The 22,070-nt window shown below is 51.7% G+C and overlaps 3 protein-coding genes and 1 long non-coding RNA gene across 4 annotated transcripts; 2 read left to right on the forward strand and 2 right to left on the reverse strand.

Annotated features, from left to right (window-relative positions):
• Positions 1-3,554: 3,554 nt before the first annotated feature.
• On the forward strand, positions 3,555-9,550 carry LOC117654431 (ATP-binding cassette sub-family G member 4-like). The gene is made up of 11 exons (XM_034401056.1): positions 3,555-3,671; positions 4,756-4,859; positions 4,943-5,208; positions 5,522-5,829; positions 5,958-6,342; positions 6,682-6,837; positions 7,105-7,301; positions 7,606-7,774; positions 7,946-8,046; positions 8,552-8,707; positions 9,055-9,550. Exons 2-11 carry the CDS (start codon positions 4,780-4,782, stop codon positions 9,397-9,399), a joined length of 2,163 nt encoding a protein of 720 aa, XP_034256947.1. The 5' UTR covers positions 3,555-3,671; positions 4,756-4,779; the 3' UTR covers positions 9,400-9,550.
• Positions 9,551-10,566: 1,016 nt separating this feature from the next.
• LOC117654433 (probable splicing factor, arginine/serine-rich 7) lies at positions 10,567-13,161 on the reverse strand. The gene has a single exon (XM_034401061.1). It carries the CDS (start codon positions 12,824-12,826, stop codon positions 10,976-10,978), a length of 1,851 nt encoding a protein of 616 aa, XP_034256952.1. The 5' UTR covers positions 12,827-13,161; the 3' UTR covers positions 10,567-10,975.
• A 235-nt stretch (positions 13,162-13,396) lies between these two features.
• Positions 13,397-18,550, reverse strand: LOC117654427 (putative uncharacterized protein DDB_G0277255). The gene is made up of 13 exons (XM_034401052.1): positions 18,391-18,550; positions 18,062-18,262; positions 17,924-17,983; positions 17,684-17,842; positions 17,410-17,606; positions 17,148-17,328; positions 17,014-17,064; positions 16,819-16,933; positions 16,420-16,728; positions 14,331-16,319; positions 14,196-14,245; positions 13,945-14,114; positions 13,397-13,853 (listed from the first exon to the last, which is right to left on the reverse strand). Exons 1-13 carry the CDS (start codon positions 18,397-18,399, stop codon positions 13,637-13,639), a joined length of 3,708 nt encoding a protein of 1,235 aa, XP_034256943.1. The 5' UTR covers positions 18,400-18,550; the 3' UTR covers positions 13,397-13,636.
• A 2,564-nt stretch (positions 18,551-21,114) lies between these two features.
• On the forward strand, positions 21,115-22,000 carry LOC117654440. The gene is made up of 2 exons (XR_004588314.1): positions 21,115-21,234; positions 21,578-22,000. It is a non-coding gene; the product is annotated as an uncharacterized LOC117654440 (long non-coding RNA).
• Positions 22,001-22,070: the final 70 nt, after the last annotated feature.

Consider the following 22,070-nt stretch of genomic DNA (forward strand, 5'->3'; position numbering starts at 1 on the left):
AGTTTTAAAGGGGCGGGGGATGACCTCCCCTTTTCCACATCTCCAACACGCCTGACAATAAGCCATCTGCAACATGTTCACTCCCAGGAAGGCAGGCAAGTTCCATGACCTCCCCTTTTCCACATCTCCAACACGCCTGACAATAAGCCATCTGCAACATGTTCACTCCCAGGAAGGCAGGCAAGTTCCAGGCAATCACCCCCTTCCCCTACCCCGCTCTGCCCCAGCCAGATGTACGTGCAATGAGAGAGGAGAGGCGGTAAAAGGCTGTGGCCAAACTGTGGTGGGTGTGGTGCCAGGAGCTCACCATGAGTGATCGCCCCTGGTTGCCCTTTTCGAGGCCGATCTCACTGCTATCGGGACAGGGGAAAAAGGGCACCCCACCCGCAAAGGGCCACTTCAAAAGCTTACTTCAAGCCAGTTGAACCAAACCCCAGGAATGACCCTGATTGCAAAGTCTCTTGGTTTTGCTGGGCCTGAAGACCGATGGAGGCGGCCAAAACTATAGACGCGTTTTGAGTTACAGGGTCGCTAAACAGGACTCGAACCGAAAGTGTGACCCCACCAATGAATTCCTCATCCCGAGAGCAATCCATTGGTGGAGTCACACGTCCGGTTCGAGTCCCACTTAGCGACTCTAGAGCTCAAAACACGTCCGGGATTTTGACCGCCGCCGGCGAGGGGGAAATCACCCTTAAAAACTGTGACCCGACTACTCCCTATTACGTTCTATTACGCTATTACAGAAGGCTTATTACGCTCGAAAATATCCAGATTTAGGCTAAAATTGGACCCCGAAAAGGGAAAATTTTAAAAAAATTGGCTATTACGCTATTACTATTACGCGTAATACTTAGAATTGGTGACCCGACTATTACGCGAGTGATTTCCCCCTCGGCCCCCGGCCCACTGGGCGAAGTCGTTCGCGATCCCCTGAACCCCCTGGACAGTTTCATCATCGTTCGCACAAAATAAAACCGGCAAAGTGTCGTCACAAAATAACGACCCCTCGGCACCCTCGTGCCGTGCGTGTCCCTGACAGATGAACGATGGAGTCTCGGAGTGTCGACTCTAGCGGGGAGAGTGGCAGTGCCGGCACCATGTCGTTGCCTGGCAACGCGCAACGCCCGCGGACTGAGCTCTGCTTTCGTCGCTCTGTCTCTCTCGCACTTATGGAGCGTCCTGCAAGGGTGCAAGAGAGACAGAGCGACAAAAGCAGTGCTCCAAATCAGTCTGCTGGCAAGAAGCACGCCTCGGAGCATGGCGAGGCAGGCAAGGCAAGGGGCGTGGTGGGATCGGTGGGATTCGAACCCGCGTCCGCCGTGCGGCGTGTGGCTTCCCTGGAAGAAAAGATCCCCCCTTTCCTCGGCACGCCTTGCCGCTCACGTGACCTCGCGCCCCAACTTATTCATGGCATCCAGGCGAGAGCGAGAGAGAAAGGGAGAGAGAGAGAAAGAGAGAGGGTGAGTGTGAGAGAGAGCGAGTGCCTCGCCAAGACGGACGGCGCCCTTACCGCGCAACGTTATTTGCACGATAAAGTGGGTGAGGGCCGGTCGAAGGGCCGGTCGAAGGGCCGGTCGAAGGGCCGGTCGAAGGGCCGGTCGAAGGGCCGGCCCAGTCACATGGACGGCCGAAGGGCTAGCCCACTGCTCATTTATTTTGCTAAAACGCTGCTGGAACTTTGTGGAAGGTATGGGTCGTCGACACGGCAGTGGCGGCTAATCTTGGCATAGGCTACAACAAAGACCCAAGACCCTCTGGACACTCAACAAACCTCCATGTATTCGTACAGCCTAAATCAACACGTATTTGTGCAGAGCGCACATGTAAGGAACAGGGACCAGGGACATAGGTGGAAGACTGCAACTTGATGCCCGGCCGGGGGACAATGAGACGAGGCTGGAAACACGCAGAGGGCAGAGGGTTGCTGCCTCGCAGGCCGATTGAGGAAACGCCGGGCCGGGGAGGGGGAGAGGGGATGGGGTAACGACCAGCTCACCCTGATTACCCCCACCCTCCCCTGGCCCATATTACGCAGCTCGAACCCAAAACATTTCTGTCAATCGACGAATATTGTGTGCAGTGCGCTTTGTATACAGCAAGCTGCACACGGGTCTCCGTCCGTGTGTGCCTACATTTACACACTACACGGTAAAACCGTCTCCTAGGAATGAACCGATTCTCCTGGGAATCCCATGGAGATGGATTTACCCTGTAACTGAGCGTGTCTCTTTTCTCTCCTCCTCTCTAGGGACCCTCTCTGTGGTCCCTACTCCTCTCCGGTCAGAGCAGGTCAGAGCTGGAGCCCCTGCGGAGTCGAGGGTAGGCCACGTGCCGCGCTGGCGTGCTGCCGGGCAGGGCTGGGCTGCCTACCCACGACTTCGCGGGCGCTGCCGCGGTCCCGGAACGGAACAGAACGGGGCCTGCCGACTGATTCCGAGAGTCGACCTCATCGCTCTGTCTCTATCACACCCGTACGGCACGCCCCCTGAGTGCGAGGAAGACAGAGCGACGAAAACGACTCTCGGTGCTGGCTGGGGGCAGGGGCGCGCCCTGGAGGTCGGGTCACAGACTCGTGCCTCCGCATCCCCTCCATCAGACTGATTCCGAGGGTTCGTCGCTCTGTCTCTCTCGCACGCGCGGGGCGTTCTGTTGCGGGCCCCCGCGACTCAAGATGTTTCGGTGCCTTGAGTTACCGAAACACACCACCGAAACAGTTCCGTCAGGGCGCGGGGGAGCGACGGTAAATGACACCCGGAATCGCAGCTCCAGCGGACTGAATCCGACAGTCGTTTCCGTCTGTCTGTCTCTCTTGCACCTATGCGAGACGCCCATAAGTGCGAGAGAGACAGAGGGACGAAAACGACTCTCGGAATCTTTCTCGGCACAGTGCATCCGCGCACCGCGTCCTCCCCTCCCAGCTCCGGGATGCCTTCTCGTTGAAGACCGTCGCGATCCTCGTCGACGTGGCACCCGTGGCACCCGCTGCCCACCTCTCCCTCGGACGCCCCTCGGTCGGTACGCGTGCACCGGCGCGGCCTAGCGCGGCCTAGCCAGGACGAGGGCGCGAGGGCGCGAGGGCGGCCAGGGCCTGGCCCCTCCCGCCCGGCTCCCGCTCTCCTCCCTCTCTCTCACTCCGCCTTGGCGGCTTGGCGGCGCAGCGCAGCAGCCCTGGTCGATAAAAGTGTACCCAGCGGGGCCCAGCGCGGCGAGCACTGCGGGGCTGGCAGCCTGCGCTGCCAGTGTGCTAGCACCGCACCCTCGGACCCCACGCCAGCGACCCACCCCGGCCTGCCCCGGCCGCCACCCCAGTGGGGCCCAGTCGGCCCAGTCCACAGTCCCCGCCAACAGCTGACGGCGTTCGTGCGGAGTGCGCGGTGCGCGCGGTGTCGAGGCTGGTCAGGTGTGGCGGCGCACCGCGGCTTACAGTGCCCTGCCTAGCGACGTGACGATGACGCCGTCGTCCGGGTCAACGCCGGCCTGCCCAAGGACGGCGCCGCGGACCCCCCGAGGGGCCCCCGTCGTCGCCGTCGTCGCGGCCCCCGCGGCCAGCCAGGGCAGCCAGGCCAGCGCCGCCGACTGCCAACAGTGAGCCGCGGAGGCTGCGACGGGCAGACGGGCGGTGGTGTCGACACCGGGACACCGAGACACCGAGGCGCCCAGCGAGAGACGTAAGTCTGCCGGGGCGTGCCCCGCCGCCAAGGCACCAAGGCGCCAAGGCGCGCCGAGGCCTACCGCACCGGAGAGCGGCAGAAGCAGGCAGAAGCAGGCAGAAGGTCGAGGCCGTGCTGCCTCACGCTGCACTGTGCTGCGGGGCTGTAGGGCCGAAGCGCGCCGCCAAATCATCAACAAACTTTTAGAGCCTGCCCGACAGCAGTGCCGCTGCTTGCTTCCACCTGGGCACCAGTAGAAAAAAAGAAGAGGAAAAAGAGTACGAACCCTGTCTGGTCCATTACGTAACTTGCTGACTTAAACCTGCTACAAACACTCATTGCGTTTAAATAAGAGTTAATTTAGTTTTTAACCAAAGACGGTTGGGAAACTGTGGCATGACGTTGTGATCGTCACATATTTTGACAGCGTCACCAGGCATCACGTTACTTTCTTAACCAGTATGTTTCTTATCAAGAAACTAATCTCACTCGAGCCTTGTTCAAGTGACCTTTCTGGAATAATGTTTCGATCACGTTTCCTGTGTAAGTGAAACAATAATGTTTGATTTGCGGTATGGGAAGGGGAAGGGGGGGGGGGCAGACTCCCATGCAGCACGCTCTCGCCTTGCTCTCGCCGGCGGCAGCTGGTTACGGTATAAATAAGCAAAACGCCAATTCGGTCTCGAGCCGAAGTGAAGGAACGGCGGCCTCGGGGAAGTAGCTCTGTCTCCGTCCCACTCGCAGAGCGTACCGAAGGGTCGCGAGAGAGACAGAGCGACGAACCGGGGCTTCGGAATCGGGCGGCTGGGGGGATTTGAACCTGCGTCACGGCAGCACGGCGTGAGGGTGGGACACGCCTCACTGTGCGAGGGTGGCTCCGTCCGGTGGGAGGGGGAGGGGCATGCCCTGCGGGGTCAGGTAAATGCAGCTGTTGAAAAATAAATCCACCCTGTAGACTGATTCCGAGAGTCGTTTCCGTCGCTCTGTCTCTCTCGCACTCACGGGGCGCCCCCTACTGGAGCGAGAGAGACGAAAACGACTCTCGGAATCAGTCTACAGTGTCGAGCCGCCGTGCCCACCAGCGCGTTATCGACTGTTGCAGGTGTAGCTGGACATCTAGGACACGATGGCGGACAACGGCGTGGCTTCGATGCCATCCTCGCCGCCGCCGTGCCCGGAGGGGCTTAACAACGGCCTCCTCGTCGGGTAAGGGAGAGAGATAGGGAAAGAAACCGGCAGCAAAAAAAAGTAGGCCCCGCCGGTATTTGAACCATGCACCGTTCCGACAGTGGCGGGCCGTACGTGTCCTACGGCATCGCGGGCGTGCACAGCCACAGCGCGCTGGCCAAGAAGGTCCCCAACGACAAGAACAGCCTGCTCGTGGGGGCCGTGGAGCTCGGCCTGGGGGCGGCGGGGAGCGGCCCGCCAGGCTCGGGGGCGGGGGCCGGCGGGGGCGGCAAGCCCGCCATCACCCTCAGCAACCTGCCGCGCCGGCCCTCCGTGGACATCCAGTTCACCAACCTGGCCTACTCTGTGTCCGAGGGGCGCAAGAGAGGTGAGCACAAAGTGGATACGTCAGGAAGAAAATAAAATTTCGTTTCGTGGTGACTGACTTTGCTGGATAAGCCGAATTCCATAGCTGCAATGAAAATCCGGTACGTACGCACAACCAAAATCTGATAGCGGCGACCGAACATTTGTGAGCGGACAACTAACTGTAAGCTGGGGTGTGTTGTCGTCATACAAGTGTCCAGTCCAGTCGTAGGTTGGTTGTGCGTATCACCTCAACAAAGTTTTTTTTCCTTCGTGGTGGCCTGCATTGGCCGGGAAGGAAGCGCCGTGAGCTAACCACCATTGGTTTGCCGCAGGCTACAAGACGCTGCTCAAGACGGTGAGCGGCGCCTTCTGGTCGGGCGAGCTGACGGCCATCATGGGACCCTCGGGGGCGGGCAAGAGCACGCTCATGAACTCGCTGGCGGGCTACCGCACTTCGGCGCTTAGCGGCAACATCCTCGTGAACGGGCGGCCGCGCAACCTGCGCCGCTTCCGCAAGATGTCCTGCTACATCATGCAGGACGACCAGCTGCTGCCGCACCTCACCGTGCGCGAGTACATGATCGTGTCGGCCAACCTCAAGCTCAGCGACCACATCGGCGCCGCGGCCAAGCGCCGGATTGTGAGTACAGCGTCTGTCTGTCTGTCTGTCTGTCTGTCTGTCTGTCTGTCTGTCTGTCTGTCTGTCTGTCTGTCTGTCTGTCTGTCTGTGTGTCTTTGTGTGTACTGATTCGCCGCCGCGGCCTCCAGGTGGACGAGCTGCTGGAGACGCTGGGGCTGTGCGAGTGCCAGGACACCCGGACGGGCAGCCTGTCCGGCGGTCAGCGCAAGCGGCTGTCCATCGCGCTGGAGCTGGTCAACAACCCGCCGGTCATGTTCCTGGACGAGCCGACCAGCGGGCTGGACAGCTCGTCGTGCTTCCAGTGCCTGTCGCTGCTCAAGTCGCTGTCGCAGGGCGGGCGCACCATCGTGTGCACCATCCACCAGCCGTCCGCGCGCCTCTTCGAGATGTTCGACCAGTTGTACGCGCTGGCCGAGGGCCAGTGCATCTACCAGGGCTCCGTGCACGGCGTCGTGCCCTTCCTCGCGTCCATGGGCCTCGAGTGCCCCAGCTACCACAACCCCGCCGACTACGGTGAGCCCCGCCCAGCCTGGCCAAGCCATGCCGAAGCACCGCACCTGCACACTGCAGAAGACCGGCGCAGGCGGCCAACACTCTAGACGCGTTTTGAGCTCCAGAGTCGCTAAATGAGAATCGACCCGAACGAGTGACCCCACCTCGTTTGGAGAGCAACCCATTGGTGGGGTCACACGTTCGGATCGAGTCCTATTTAGCGACTCTCTGGAGCTCAAAACGCGTCCGGGACTTTGACCGCCTCCACCGGTGTGGTAGTGACGCCGTGCAACCCCTTGGCCAATGCAGGCTCAGGCCAATACAGAAGATGATCTCTCTCTCTCTCTCTCTGTTTGGCAGTGATGGAGGTGGCGTGCGGGGAGCACGGCGAGCACGTCCCCAAGCTGGTGACGGCCGTGGCCAACGGCAAGTGCAACAACCTGTACCAGACCGGCAAGTCCGCGCTACAGCAGCCAGGCAACGGCGCCAGCCTCTCCGCCAGCACCTGCGACTGCGGTAACTGCACTGTCATGCCAAAAAAAGAGAGAAACTACACTGTTATTCAACGCGTGTAACGTCTTATTCGAGAGAATGTTAATTTTGTCTCGTTTGTTTGAACGTGACACGGCCGTTTCATTGGGCCAGTGTCACATTCCTTTGAACGCAGATGATCGTTCAAACGAACGAACGTGACAAAACTCAAATTCCAACGAACGACGTCTCGCCCGTCGAATAGCAGTGCAGGGCGGTATTTGAACCGACGACCGCGTACCGCGTGCGCAGGGCTGTCGGTGAGCAGTATGCGGAGCGGGCCGGGAGCGCCAGACAGCTGCCAGAGCTGTCCGAGCTGCGCGCACTCCGCCACCACGCTGCTGGACTCCTCCGACGAATCCCTGAGCGGCGGCGGCTTCCCGACGTCCACCGCCAGCCAGTTCTGCATCCTGCTCAAGAGGACCTTCCTCTCCATCATGAGGGACCAGGTGAGTGTTGTGTTCCCCTCGAGGAGTCTACCACTGCACAACGGGCCAGAAGACCGGCGGAGGCGGCCAAAATTCTTGACGCGTTTTGAGATCTAGAGTCGCTAAAAATGGGACCCGAACCGGACGTGTGACTGGTCTTCTGGCCCACAGTGCATTGATTGAAAATATGTACACGAAAGTGCGTTCTGAGGACAGACTCAAGTTTTTAGTGTTCGGAAGGCAACTTCCGGGATTTTCCTATTTATTTTTAATATCGCTGTTCACCTTTCGTCTTGACTTGGTGCTTGGTCTCCGCGCTGCGTAGACGCTCACGCAGTTCCGGCTCATCTCGCACCTGACGGTGGGGCTGCTGCTGGGCGCCATCTACTACGGCATCGGCAACGAGGCCTCGAAGGTCATGAATAACGCGGGCTGCATCTTCTTCACCGTGCTCTTCGTCATGTTCACCGCCATGATGCCCACCATCCTTACGTGTAAGCATCTGCAATGAGTCGTTTTCGTCGTTCTGTCTCTCTCGCACTCATGGAGCGTCCCTAAGGGCCGTGAGGGAGACATAGCGACGAAAGGACTCGTCTCAGAATCGCCCCACGATCGCGACGGATCAGGGAATTCCCAATGACTCACGCGACCTTCTTGCGTTTCAGTCCCGATGGAGATGTCCGTGTTCGTCCGGGAACACCTCAACTACTGGTACTCTCTCAAGTCGTTCTACCTCGCCAAGACGGTGGCCGACCTCCCTTTTCAGGTAAGAAAAACAAAACCAAACGAAACGATGGTTGCAACGCTTCGCGCTGCGCACGCTAAAAACGGAACCTGGTTTTCCCAGGAAGCCAATGGTGAAGGTATAGGCGATTTCCAGGGAGTTCCTGGGAAAACCAGGAACCGTTTTTACCGTGCGGCGCTGCGTGGTGACCGCCGTGGCGGTAGGCAACCCTCCCTGCACCGCGGGCGTGGTGTTGCCTGCATGCACGGCGGCGCCGGCCCGCTTTCATCGCTCTGTCTCTGTCGCTCTCACGGGGCGCGTCCCGTAGGGGAGTGAGAGAGACAGGGCGACTGTCGCCCTCTGTCGCCCAGTGGGCCAGTAAACCGCCCCAGGCGACCAAAACATAGACGCACTTTGAGCTCCAGAGTCCCTCAATGGGACTAAGGAGCTCAAAACGCGTCTGGAATTTTGACCGCCCCCGCCGGTCTTCTGGCCCACTGTGTCGGCTAATGCCACTGTGTAACCCCTGCTCCTGCTCGGCCCTCAGCTCGCCTTCTCCGTGGTGTACGTGTGCATCGTTTACTGGATGACGGCGCAGCCCATGGAGGCGTCGCGTTTCTTCATGGTGCTTGCGATGTGCCTGCTCGTGTCGCTGGTCGCGCAGAGCCTCGGGCTGCTCATCGGCGCGGGCATGTCCGTGGAGGTAAGGAAGGACAGCATCCGCAACCAGAAGCGCGGTTCACAGTGGGCCAAAGACCGCGGCGGCGAAAACTCCAGACGCGTTTTGAGCTCCAGAGTCGCTGAATGGAACGTGTGACCCCACCAATGGATTGCTCCCCGAACGAGGAATCCATTGGTTGGGTCACACGCTCGGTTCGAGTCCGGTTTAGTGACTTTGGAGCTCAAAACGCGTTTAGAATTTTGTCCGCCTCCACCGGTCTTCTGGCCCACTGTGAGACGCCTCTACTGGACACCTCGGCAGAGACAGGCACCGACCTGCAGACTGATTCCGAATCAGTCTACTGACAGTCGCCCTCCCTTCCCCTCCAGAGCGGCGTCTTCCTCGGGCCGGTGACGTCGGTGCCGGTGCTGCTGTTCTCGGGCTTCTTCGTCAACTTCAACACCATCCCGCCGTACCTGCAGTGGCTGTCGTACCTCAGCTACGTGCGCTACGGCTTCGAGGGCGCCATGGTGTCGGTGTACGGCCTGGACCGGCAGAAGCTGCACTGCTCCGAGCCCTACTGCCACTACAAGAGCCCCAAGAAGTTCCTCATGGACATGGACATGGCCGACGCCAACTTCTGGCTGGACGCGGCCGCCCTGTTCGCCTTCTTCCTCATCCTGCGCTCGCTCACGTACTTCATCCTGCGCCTCAAGCTCCGGTCCACTCGATGACCGGCCGAGGAGACCACAGTGCCGAGGTGGGAAAACTTGCAATGCCACTTCACTTTGACGGGTCCTCAAGCGCCTGTCAGCCCCGGGGTAGGCAGGCCCGCACATCATGCCCGCTGGACGGGCGGGCCTAGCGCCGCCGCGGCAGGCTGATGCGCAGTGGACCAGAAGACCCGTGGGGACACCCAAAACTCCGGACGCGTTTTGAGCTCCAGAGTCGCTAAATGGGAGTCCATTGGTGGGGTCACACGTTTGGTTTGAGACCTGTTTAGTGACTCTGGAGCGTCCAGGGCCGCCCGCGCGGGCCCATCTCGATGACAAATGTTGTTTACTCGGCACCCCCGCTAGGGCGTCTTACTGGACAAACAATGCCAGCGCTGAGCTCAAGGGGGGAACTTGCGTGGAGGCACGCTTGATCCAAATGTACTCTAAAACATGATCAGCTCACACCACCCCTTGTCAAACTCTTTTAATCTGTGTACCTTTTATAAGTCTGTTTCTTTTTCTTTGTAATTCCAACTATTTAATAACTTTACTTTTACTATTAGGTACGGCTGTGATGTTTGAGGTGCTTTGAATAGTTTGTTCCATGATTATGTTGCATTTGCGTGAACTGTGATAACTACAGGTGTTAAGGTGTTGTTCGAATGTGGCTGCTGTTCCAGCCAAGAAGCTTTGAAGTAAATGATCTGTGGTTTAATAGGAGGCAATGTTTAGTTGTGTCAAAGCTGCCCAATTCGACTTAGAAGAATGCAAACAGTATGGCCATTTGTCGTCATTTCAGATTTCACAGAGAGGTGTCATATCCAGCCATAATTTGACTTTGTATGTAATAGCTTTACAGGTATTTTTTACCATATTGTGTTCACAAGATGTACAGTGCATTGGATTTGATTCACTGACAATTTTATACTAGCAGCCTTGTGACTGGGCAAAATGTGTCAGTATTTTTTCCGTTTTATGTGATAGTGTTTTCTATTTTCTTAGTAAGTCTAGGGACTAGAATTGGAATGCAGCAACAAAAATATTTTTCAAGAAATCAGATTAAAATAAAATTACTGTAGACAAAACATTGGTCCCCTTTTTTTCCCCTTTATGGTTTAAAATTACCATGTAGAAGTTCAAGAAGGAAACTAACAAACAAAAAAACAAACAAATCAAAACAGAAAATAGCTTATAGAATGGATTTATTCATGAAATATATAACACAAACCTTTGATATTGATAAAACCATGATGCAGTTCTCTACAGCACACTTCGATGTATGACCCTTCAGCATTTTGACAACAGTAGATTATTACCACACAGAACAATTAACTATATCACCCGTGCAAATTGTTAATGATAAAATTAATGTGAACAGCTATAAACAAGGAACACATGTGATGGGCAAAATGAATAATAAGAATGTAACTGAAAGAACAGATTGCACAAAAGAAAAAAAGGGTGGGGGGAAAGAAACAAACAGAATAAACAACAGTGTGTTTTGAAGAAGCCAACAAATGACCAGTAAACATAAGTAAAAAAAATGCATTATAACTGTCTGATTCCAATGTAATTCAAGCCTCTGCAGTATTACTCAAAACCGGGAATGTGATCGACTGGTTCTTCGTCGTGGAGATCTAGATCCACTTCGTTTACGAGGTCTGAATGAAGGAGATCTACTGCGGCGAGCTGAAGCACGAGCTGGAGACCTAGTCCTGCTGCGCTTTTTGCGAGATTTGGAAGAAGGTGTGCGACTTCTACTTTTCCTCTTGGAGCGCCCACTTTTACCTCTTGATCGAGACCGGGTACGTGAGCGTGAAGGTGACTTGCGGGATTTCTTCTTGTCCTTCTTCTCTTTTTCTTTGTCTTTTTCTTTATCCTTTTCTCTGTCCCTATCTTTATCCTTTTCCCTGTCCTTTTCTTTATCCTTTTCTCTGTCTTTATCCCTATCCTTTTCTTTAACCTTTTCTCTGTCCTTTTCTTTTTCTTTCTCCTTGTCTTGGTCTCGATCTTTCTCTTTCTCCTTGTCCTTGTCTTTCACCTTTTCTTCTTTCTTGGATTTTGATGGTTCTGGCTCTGACTTGGTGTCACCATTGGCCGTCACTTCAGCATTTTCTGGACCAACATCATTTGATTCATCTTTCTTCTCACTTTCCTTATCTTTGGAATTTTTGTCTGAGTCTTTTGACTCAGTTTCCTTTTTGTCCTTGCTATCTTTAGAATCTTTAGTTTCCTTCTCCTTGGTTGGTGTCCCTTTGTCTGAGCTTTTTTCTTCTTTGGATTCCTTAGGGTTCTTCTTCGATGATTTATGAGATTTAGTTTTGGATTTAGACCGGGACCTTCGGGGTTTGGAGGCATCCCTGGATCTCTTGCGACTTCTTGAACGAGACCGTTTCTTTCTAGGAGATCTTGAGTGGCGCCGAGACCTAGAACGAGAACGCTTGCGTGATCTGGATCTTGACTTGTGTCTTCTGCCTCGGGATCTTGAACTTGACCTTCTACCTCTTGACCTGGAACGACGTCTGGATCTTGACCTGCGTCTTCTATGGGATCTTGACCTCGATCTTCTAGACCTTGATCTACTCCTCGTTCTTCTCTTCTTGTCTTTTGCCAGCATACCAATAACTGGGTCAATAGCAGCAGATATATAATTTTGGGCTTCCTTCACTCTGCTCATTGCTTCTTCAATTTCTCGTTGAGCTGCTTCATTTGTTTTAGCCTGGGGCTTAATTATTGCTTGAGTTGAATGAGTGATTGTTACACACTTCCCATTTAATTCTTGACCATTCATCTTGAGGGCTTTAATTATATCAGGCTGATCAGTGAATTCAACCAGAGCATAACGATTGGGATCATCATCTCTGGAACAAAGCTTAACATATTTCACCTCACCAGCTTGAGTGAAAAAGTCCATAAGTTGTTCGCCTGTGACATCGTCATCAAAACCAGACACTAGAAGGGTCCGTCGTATTTCTTCAATCTTCTTGATGTCATAGGATGTGGGAAGCTGTGGATACATATCCAAACCTTCCATCTCCAAATTAGGGTCGATGGTAACTATGTACTGATTTGGAGGAGTCCCTTCAACCTGATTCACAACATGGGCTGGTAGTTTAGGTTCAATTTGTAGTCCTGGAATCATCGAACCAGATGCCATAATCTCCAGAGCCCGTTGTTCATCTGGTATCTCGGAGGTGGCCACAGGAATCACAATCAGGGCTCTGTCAATGAAGACAGTGTTGGTGAGGTGCTGAGCGACACCAACACAGGATGAATCGTTGTACTTGACATAGCAAATTCGAGATTGGACTGGTACAGCAACATCTCGAATAGTAGGGTACAAGCGAATATCATCTATCTTCCCCAAAAACCCGAAGAGCGTCGACATCTGGTCCTTGGTGGCCTGTGGGGCGATGTTTGTCACTTGCACGACTTTGGTCACCATTTTCACGATTTGACGGCTTCACAGACACTAAATACTGCTAACAAACGGAGCTCGACGGCCAAGTTTGGTTAGGGCACCTAGACCGGCAAGGTTTGGCCCGAGAACGCCAGCTCTGGTGTGCCTCTCGTCGGAACTTGGTTCTTCAAGCACTACATTCTCCTCGTTTATCTTTTGCACTTCATGATTTTAAGAGTCCGATTCTCCAAGTTGAAACGGCAACAATACGATGGCTTTTTGCAAGCCGCTTCACGCGTCTGCGTCTCAAACAAACGGAACGGATTTGGAACTGGAACGTCAGGAACAACAGCGCGCAGGCGCAGAAGCTGACCACGTGACTAAACGTGCGCGAAGCGCGCGAGGGGACAACTGACCAAATGGACGAACTGGCAACGACACTTATACGAAATTGGTATCTCGGCTGAGATGACGTAAAGAGAACCAGTACATACCAGTGTGGAGCAGTTCTAACATGTTACTGGTTGCACCATCATGCGCAATCTGTGTAACTAAGCGAAGAATGAATAAATACAGCTAAAATGCTTGAGGTTTGAAGAAATGAAACACGGTACAGTGATTTCTCATGAAGTGTATTCAAAATTAAATTGATGAGCAGAATTCATGGTTTGTAAGGAAAGTAACAACATTTTACGTCCAACTGTAGGACTGTTAAGAATCAGGTAACAGAAAATAAAACTTAATAATCATAAAAATATGTCAATAAAATATGAACTAATGTTGTAACTTTGTAATAACAATAAACAGTAACACAGTAAAATTTTTGAATTTTAACAAATTAATGAAGTACACTAATTACTCATCAGAATCAGATGATGGTGGGCTCAGTGGCAAATCTTCATCAACGACCGTTTGAAGCATTTCTCTAATCCTTTCAGCACTTTTGGCACGAATTTGTCGAACAAACTCTTTGTAGTCCACAGCCTTCCTGGCAGAAACCTTTGCTGGGAACGACTGATCTTCTTCAGGATCAAGATACCTTGAGCATCCAGCCAAAGAGGTTTTCTGATCCCTGAAAATAAAAATAATTAAACAAAAAAGATTTAGGGTGACAATGGTGAGTAAAACTTAATGTGGGACTAGAACAAGGGATAAATTTGTACCTCAAACTCTTCTCATTCAAATTTGAAGCAGTCCGGCAACGATCCACCGATGCAGTGAGCTTTTCAACAAGGCCTTTAATTTCAACCAACTCTGTTGACACAACATTTTGATTTGCTGACATGTTTGAATTGGCATCTTTAGCACGCTCAAGGTAATCTTTGAGACGCATCTATAAACAGAAAAAAAAAAAAAAAAAAAAAAAGAAACTAGGTACACACACATATATAAATAAGTAATTTCAGATACAAACTCTCAAGAATTGTGAGCGGGCAGATTCATTTTTCACAGCCCCAGACTTAGCTGAAACAACAAATGAAAAAGATTTTTATAAATATTTGCTAGTGAACAGAAATAACAAGGAAAATTAGTTTCCAATATTTCAAACCTTCTTTACTAGATGTAGAGTAAACATCACTAGTATCAATGCCACTGTCCCATTCTCTGGATTTATTTTTTCTACTAGTACTTGGTGTCTGCCTACTATCTTTAGGAGCGCTGGAAAAATATATATTTGGGACTGCCTTTGTCCCAATCTCAGAGGGTGAAGAGACTGCACTGCTATTATTCTTCAAGTTTGTAATTTTGTTGCCAGAGATGGTAACTAAATTAATTTGCCTGCTGTTGGTGACTTCTTTGGCAGTCTCAGCCACGACAGATTTCAGACTATAGTCAATGACTTCACAATGTTCCACTTGCTCAACTGGTGGCTGAATAGGACTAGGTTGCAGCACAGGTGAACTTGGTTTTTTGTTTTCGGTCTTCACATGCTTGCTAGAGTGGGAGTGGGCCTGAGGTACAATTTTCTCTACTTGATGGGCTCTCTTCGAATGTTCCATTTCAAAGCTGTCATCCTCAATGGGACTATAATACTGACGAGTGGTATTGTGACCATCCTGCTCTTCTGATTCCGAACCAATCTGAGGGATTGAAGAGGCTGTGCTGCCATTCTTGGCATTTGTATATTTATTGCTGAGGATGTTAGTTGAATTATTACTTGGCCTGTTGTTTGTGACTTCCATTAATGGAGTCTTCACATTAGTAGTCTCAGCCACAATAGGTTTCTTGCTGAAGGTGGTAGTTAAATTATTATTTTCCCTGTTGTTTGAGACTTCCATTAATGGATTCTTCATATTGGTTGTCTCAGCCACAACAGGTTTCTTGCTGAAGGAAGTAGTTAAATTATTATTTTGCCTGTTGTTTGTGACTTCCTTAGGGGTCTTCATATTGGTGTTCTCAGCCACATCAGGTTTCTTGCTGAAGATGGTAGTGAAATTATTATTTTGCCTGTTGTTTGCAACATGGTTTGTGACTTCCTTTAATGGAGTCTTCACATTGGTAGTCTCAGCCACAGCAGGTTTCTTGCTAAAGATAGTATTTGCATTATTGATTTGCCTCTTATTTGTCTCATGACTTGAGATTTCCTTCAAAGAAGTCTTCGAATTGTTTGTCTCAGCTGAAGGTTTCGCACTAACACAATCAAGGTCCTTCTTGGCTCCATGATTTAATTTATCTCTAGGTGGTACATTTTCTTTGATTTTGGGATAAGACTTGTTGTTCATAAAACAGGCAAACCTGGGCGGAACTTTAGGTGGTTTTGCAGTCTTTTTCTTGGGTGCAGCTTTAGAAGGGATTTTAAAAGAATTCTCTGATTCAGTTTTTCCAAAGTTATATATCTCGCTTTTTCTGACTTTGGAGCAACTATCTAATTCTTCTACCTTCTGCTTCCAGTGGTTTGGTTTTGGGTCATTGGCCTTAGAAATCTGTTCTTGATGAGGCTGGATTTGTTTTTCTTCAAGGGAAAAACTGCATTCCAGAAATTCTTTGCTGGATTTAGAGTATAATGTTCTCTTGCCTGTTTTTTGACCTGGTGTGTTGTTGGTCCGAACATTTGAGGATGATTTATCTTCTGGTCTGGCAAAGGTAATTTTATTCAGTTTGATACTTGGCATCTCATATTGAATAGCCCCAGTGCCAGCTACTCCTAGTTGAGCAGGTTTGCCAGACTGCCCCTTACTAATCGGAGTTGGTGGAACCTCTATCTTCCTCTTCTTTGATTGAGAAGGCGAGTGGGTTGAAGCTGAACGCTTTTGGCCACTTAACTTGGTTGAATCCTTGACAGAAGAAAACCCAGAAAACCACCTTTCTACTTTGGAGCAGTGATCTTCTTCCCCTAATTCTGACAAGGGGCTTTGAGCTCTGAATGTATTTTTCTTTGAAATTTCTGGAGGGTCATGAGTAGATACCGTGATGTCACTGTCTCGTCTGGGACAAAACTGCCTATTCTTTGGTGATATATCAAACTTTTCACGGACTGCCTTTGCACTATGAGATTTAGACTGTGTTAAATTGCTACCATAAAATTGCTGGTTTGTTTCTGGAAGAAAGAAAATAAGAAAGAACTTATAAATTTAAAAGATTTCTATACTTTAAGTGACACAAAATCATTACTGAAATTAAGTATAGGAGACACTGACCTGGTCTCTCATTTTGAGTAGTCATACGGATCGTATGAGTGTTTCTTGTCTGAAACTCATCACGGTCTCGAGGAGGTTTCAATACACTTGACTGTGTCGAGCCAGACCCATTTAGCGAGCTCTTCAAATGATTAGGGTGAGATGAAGTCTGAAGTCTGGCAGTCACAAGATTCTGTTTGGATGAATTTAAGCTCTCACTATTTCTCCAGTCAACACTAGGCTTTAAGAATAGTGTTCTAGTTTCTTGTTGAACGTTGAAACTAATTCCTTGAACTGTGCCAGTATTTTCTGACCCCTTTCTGACCCCAGCTGGAGGCAGAATATGTAAAACAAAGTATTACAAGTACTGAAATTTTTTTTCATTTGAATACAACTTGAATTGTTTATCATGATCAGTACCTGCATTAGATGTAGTTTCACCAAAATTTTTAGCTATGTTTTGACTGGAACAATATGAATTTAAGCTCTTCACATATGACAGTGCTGTCCTGGTGGAACAGCTCTTGTGATTCATCTGAAACATAAATTTGATTCAAATCTAAAATGTCAAATTTACTATATTAAAATTAACAAACAATAGGACTAAATACTAACATTTGAGATGGTTCTTAGTTCGTATAATTTATCCAAAAATATGCCACAACCCTGGAAAAAATTTAATGATTGCCAGAAGTTAAACAAATTAGGTAAAATAAGGAACCAGCTAAGAGGAATTCTCAATCCATTACCTGTGAATAAGATTTTGTGCAGCATTCAATGAAAGAATCTCTTAGGGTGGGCCATTTATTGAACCAAATATGAGCCTTTTCATCAGCCTCATCTTTGCTCAACACTGATTTAAACAGGATGGTGTAAATGCTCATTTGGCCATCCACAGATAGGTCTAGAATCATCTTAGCTACATATTTCCTGTAAAATAAAATTGTCATGTCAAGTTCAACTTTGGAGGAATAAAAAGACATGCTATGGCACCTACAAAAATATACATACAGGCGAAGTGACACTCTCTTGAAAGTTGCAGAAATCTTCTGTTGATCTGCTTTTAGGCAGAGAGAACTCAGAGCTGTCAGAATTAATTCTTGAAGACTTGTTTTAACATCTCGGGCAAGTAACAGAGTTAGAAGGCTTTCTGCACATTTGTTGAATATTGATGTGCTCAAGTTTACACTCGGCTTGCTCGACAAACACTTTAAGAGAGAAATAATGCATCAAAATATACCATCCAAAAATTTATATTCAAACAGGACATTAGTGAATAACTTACTATCAACACATGGCATAACTTGGTAAGAACCTTCACAGCTTCTGGAAAGTTGGAGGTCTTATGCAGTGAGTCTTGCTTTCTGATATCAACAATAAAGGTAAGACATCCACAGAGAAGTTGCGAAATTTCTTCATAATAAGAAGACCAAGGTTCTTCAACCTAAAAGAGACAGAAAAGTGAAATGAAAATGACACAAGTCCAGCCATAATATTCCCGACAAGCAACCCCTGCCTAGTGTACCTCACTGTTCGTTGAAAACTCATCGAGACACACTGTCACAATCTGGACAGCAATTTTCCTCTGCAAAGTGTAAAGTGAGGAATGCAGATAAGATTTAAACCACACTAAATGATAGTACTTCCGTCTTTGAGATTTTACCTCCGTCTTGTCTCTGAGCACCCTCTGGAGCTCGGCCACCACAGCCCCATCCAGTACGGGCGGGGGCGCGGCCTGGCTGTTGGCGCTCCGCTTCGTGGTGAAGTACTGGTAAATGTCGACATCCTGACGATCTTTGCTCAGCAAAATCGAATGCAGGGCTGGGGCCTTCGGCTGAGACGCCACTTTGCGAATGCTCTTCTTCTACAGACAATAGAAATGGGGGTGCCGGGGTTAGAAGCTCATGCGCTGGAACGGGATGCTTCACAATGGTGTTTGCTGAGCCTATACACTCGCGATAGTCAGGAGAGCACGAAATGCCGGACACTTACCGGTACCATTGTCGAAAAATATATCTTGAAACTAAATTACCGGTAAGGCAAGCACGACTCTTGAAACACAAAAGCGTTCCGCGGCTGCGGTAGCGGTAACGGTCGCCTCACACGAATCAAATTTTGCAGTGCGGTGGCTACTTCCGCCGTCGCTGTGGCCAACTGTCGAAACAAAAGAGGCACGTATTTTGGTTTTGCTGTGCGAGTTTCTCTCTATTCAAGCCGTACAAATAGCTTTAAAAATTTTAAGTGACGTTAGGAAAAAAACTAGTTCTTTTGTTTTTTGAGGGAGTGGTGCGCGCGTTTGGCTCAGGTGCAGTCGTGTTGGTACGAAAACACATCCGTTTCGATTCAAACCGCGCTTGCGAGCAATGCATCCGCCGTTCTCATTTGAAAACCAGAGGTTCGTTTTAAAAGCGGGAATTCGGTCGGTGGGGGAAAAAATCCCTCTGTGTAACGCTTGATTCCACGCTATGCGTGTCAACACCCACAGCTGACCGGCGGAGTCCGTTCCCCTCCCCTCCCCGTCGCCTCGGAGGAGGGGGTGCCAGGGGGCACCCACGGGGAAAGTGGACGTTTGGGCCCCCCGACGGAGGACGGGGCGCCCTCACGGCCCCCACGGCCCTCCCGACGCTCCCGGCGCTCGCCCAGTCGTATAAGAGCTAGGGCCTGGTCTGCGAGTGCGGCACTCTGGCAGACTCCACCGGACCCAGCATGACTGTCCCATCACGCTCCTCGGTGGTGAGTGCACGACCTTGACAGACACACCCCCGTTTGGAAGGGAAACATAGCTGACTTGACGAGGCTTTCGTCTCATTCCGTCGCTTCCACGAGTGGAAAGCCTTGCCTTGTGATTGCCCTTCCTGCAGGTTTGCCCTGCAGTGCTTCCACCAAAGGGGCGGATATCCGTTTGTGGCCTAAAAACGCGAACGAGTGATCTCAGGACGTTCAGACTCCTCAGACCATGGTGTCCCCGAGAAGATTTAGCGCATGGTGTTAGAGTTCACCCGTCTGATACACCCGGTAGCGCCTGTGAGGTAGGCCAGCGACCCGTACTTCAACACACCGCTGTGAAGACGATGGCCTACCTCGCGCCTGACAGGGGCAAGGTAGGCCACCGTCTCCACAGCGGAGTGCGCCAGGACGGGTGAGTGGCCTACCTCGCAGGCGCCTTTAGCGCTACATTGCAGGCACTTACAGGGACACATCGCGTTAACACTGTTGACTTCTACTCGTAGCCCTGTGAGTGCAAGAGGGACAGTTAACCTCGCGATGGGTACAAAAGCAAAGCTCGTGTTTCTCCAGCCACAGATAGTTTTTTTTGATCTCTCGAAAACAGTTTTAGCCTGCCTCGGGACGTTGTGACCGCACTCTCCGTGCTTCCGCTTCGCTTCCTGCTTTTGTCGCTGTCTCTCTCGCACCCTTAAAGGACTCCCTAAGAGTGCGACGAGAGCAGTGCTCGGCCTGCTGACCGCGACACCGACTCCTTGGTTCCTTTCCGGACTACGCAACGTGCGACTGACTCAACGAGCGTGTTGTTGTCTTCACGCCGCGTTTGCGGCCAACCCGGCCAACTCGGCCAACGCGGTCGAAAAACGAAAATCGCGCGGCCAGCCGGTGGTCTTGCACACTTTGGAGGCGCAACACGGCGTGGGCGGCAGCGCGTTACGCCGCTGCAAAAAGGCGCCGGCAGACTGATTCCGAGAGTCGTTTTCGTCGCTCTGTCTCTCTTCCACTCGTGGGGCGTCTCTTATGGGTGCGACAGAGACGAAGCGACGAAATCGACTCTCGGAGTCAGTCTGCTGGTCGACTGGAAAAAGAGGAACAAGGGAGGACACGCCAATCTGGGCATTCCCTGCGCCGTTGAGGCCGGTAGTGAACCAGCGCCTGTATGTTTGTGTGTGTGTGTTTCAGTCGTTCGCGCTGCTGGCGATGCTCGTCGTCGTCATCCTGGCCCTGGGCGAGGCCGAGGCGCGGCGTCCGCGACCACCCCGTCGACCAGCCGCCGTGTACGAGAACCCCGGCGGGAACCACGGCGGCCCCTACTCGGACCAGCACGCCGCGGCCTCCGGACACGGTGAGGACGAGGACTGTGAAGACCGCGGCACAGTGGGCCAGGAGACCGGCGGAGGCGGTCAAAATCCCGGACGCGTTTTGAGCTCCAGAGTCGCTAAGTGGGACTCGAACCGAGCGTGTGACCCCACCAATGGATTGCTCTCCGGACGAGGAATCAGAGCTCGGACTTTTGGCGAAACTGACTGGCTGATGTAGCTCGAAGAATCCATTGGTGGGCTCGCAAGTTCGGTCCGAGCCCTATTTAGCGACTCTGGAGCTCAAAACGCGTCTAAAATTTCGGCCGCCTTCGCCGGTCCTCTGGCCCACTGTGCCCTCGCGCCCTCGGACCGCGAGGACCGCCAGGCGCCAGGACATGTCCGCCGCGGCGAGGATTCAACTTGCCACCACGCAACAATGAAGCCGAGCTGCTCGGAGGAGAGAAACCAGGACTGCGTTTCGTCGTCCCGTCTCTGTCGCACTCGTGGGGCGAGCCGTAGGAGTGCGAGAGAGACAGAGCGACGAAGCGAGCAGCGGACGGCCGCTTGCCGCTTTCGCGTCGTAAAACGGCCGGACCGGGACAAGACGTTCCCCGGAGATAAAAATCTCGTCACCGCGTCGCCGCGTCAGCCGACCGACAATGTATTCTTGGCTTTCCCTCCCAGGGCACCACGGCCGCGTCCAGATCAAGGTGTACCGAGGCCCCGACCACGGCCACCACGGCCACGCCCCCCACGGCTACTGGGTCAAGCAGCCCGCCGACGACGCGCCGCACCACCGCCGCCGGTAGAGGTAAGTCTGGCTCCTTACCCTCCCGCAGGCTCCACCTGATCCACCCACCACGAGGAAACAACAACAACAACACACACTGAAAACTAAAGTGTGAACTTAGTGTACTAAGTCAGCGAGTTCACACGTTAGTGAGTCCACGCTTGAGTTTACAGTGAAGTTACACTATTGTAACAAGTCAACAGAGACTCTTTGAAATTTCAGAAATTGAAAGAAAGTCTCCCAGATGCGGCCACTTTTGCCACTTTAACTCCAAGTTAATTGCCCTTTGTGCGGCGCCGCGGCGGCGCCTTGTCCGAGTGAAGGAGGAGGAGAGACATATAAAACGCCTGGCTTTCCCTTCCAGAGCTCCCTGCCGGTGACTCCAGAGGCATCACGAGCGACGCGTGCACCAGCAGACTGCTTCCGAGAGTCGTTTCCGTCACTCCGCCTCGCGCGCACTCATGGGCCGTCCCGTATAAGGTGCGAGAGAAACAGAGCGACGAACAAGACCCTCGGAATAATCGTACTGGACGACCAGGACGGCGAAAGCATCGCGCCGTCGCGCCGTGGTACTTCCCTGTCCCACGTTCCGCGGGACTAGCCGCCAGGCTGGTAGCAAGACTGACAGAACCGTAATGTAATTGTAAATAAATTTATTTTGTACATATGGTTGTTGCTTTTATCGACGGGAAGATCTCACTCGCTCAGACATCCACGAATATGAGTGTGTAGTAGTGTTCTTGTGAACTTTTGTCTGTGGCGTATTACAATAAATGGATACCTTATTTATGAAGGACTGTTGGATTTATTTTGGAAACGTTCCACGGTTTATCCACTTGCACACATTTTCGCCATGC

The sequence above is a fragment of the Thrips palmi genome, unplaced genomic scaffold, assembly GCF_012932325.1.
Source record: "Thrips palmi isolate BJ-2018 unplaced genomic scaffold, TpBJ-2018v1 HiC_scaffold_10, whole genome shotgun sequence".
NCBI classification, from domain to species: Eukaryota; Metazoa; Arthropoda; class Insecta; order Thysanoptera; family Thripidae; genus Thrips; species Thrips palmi.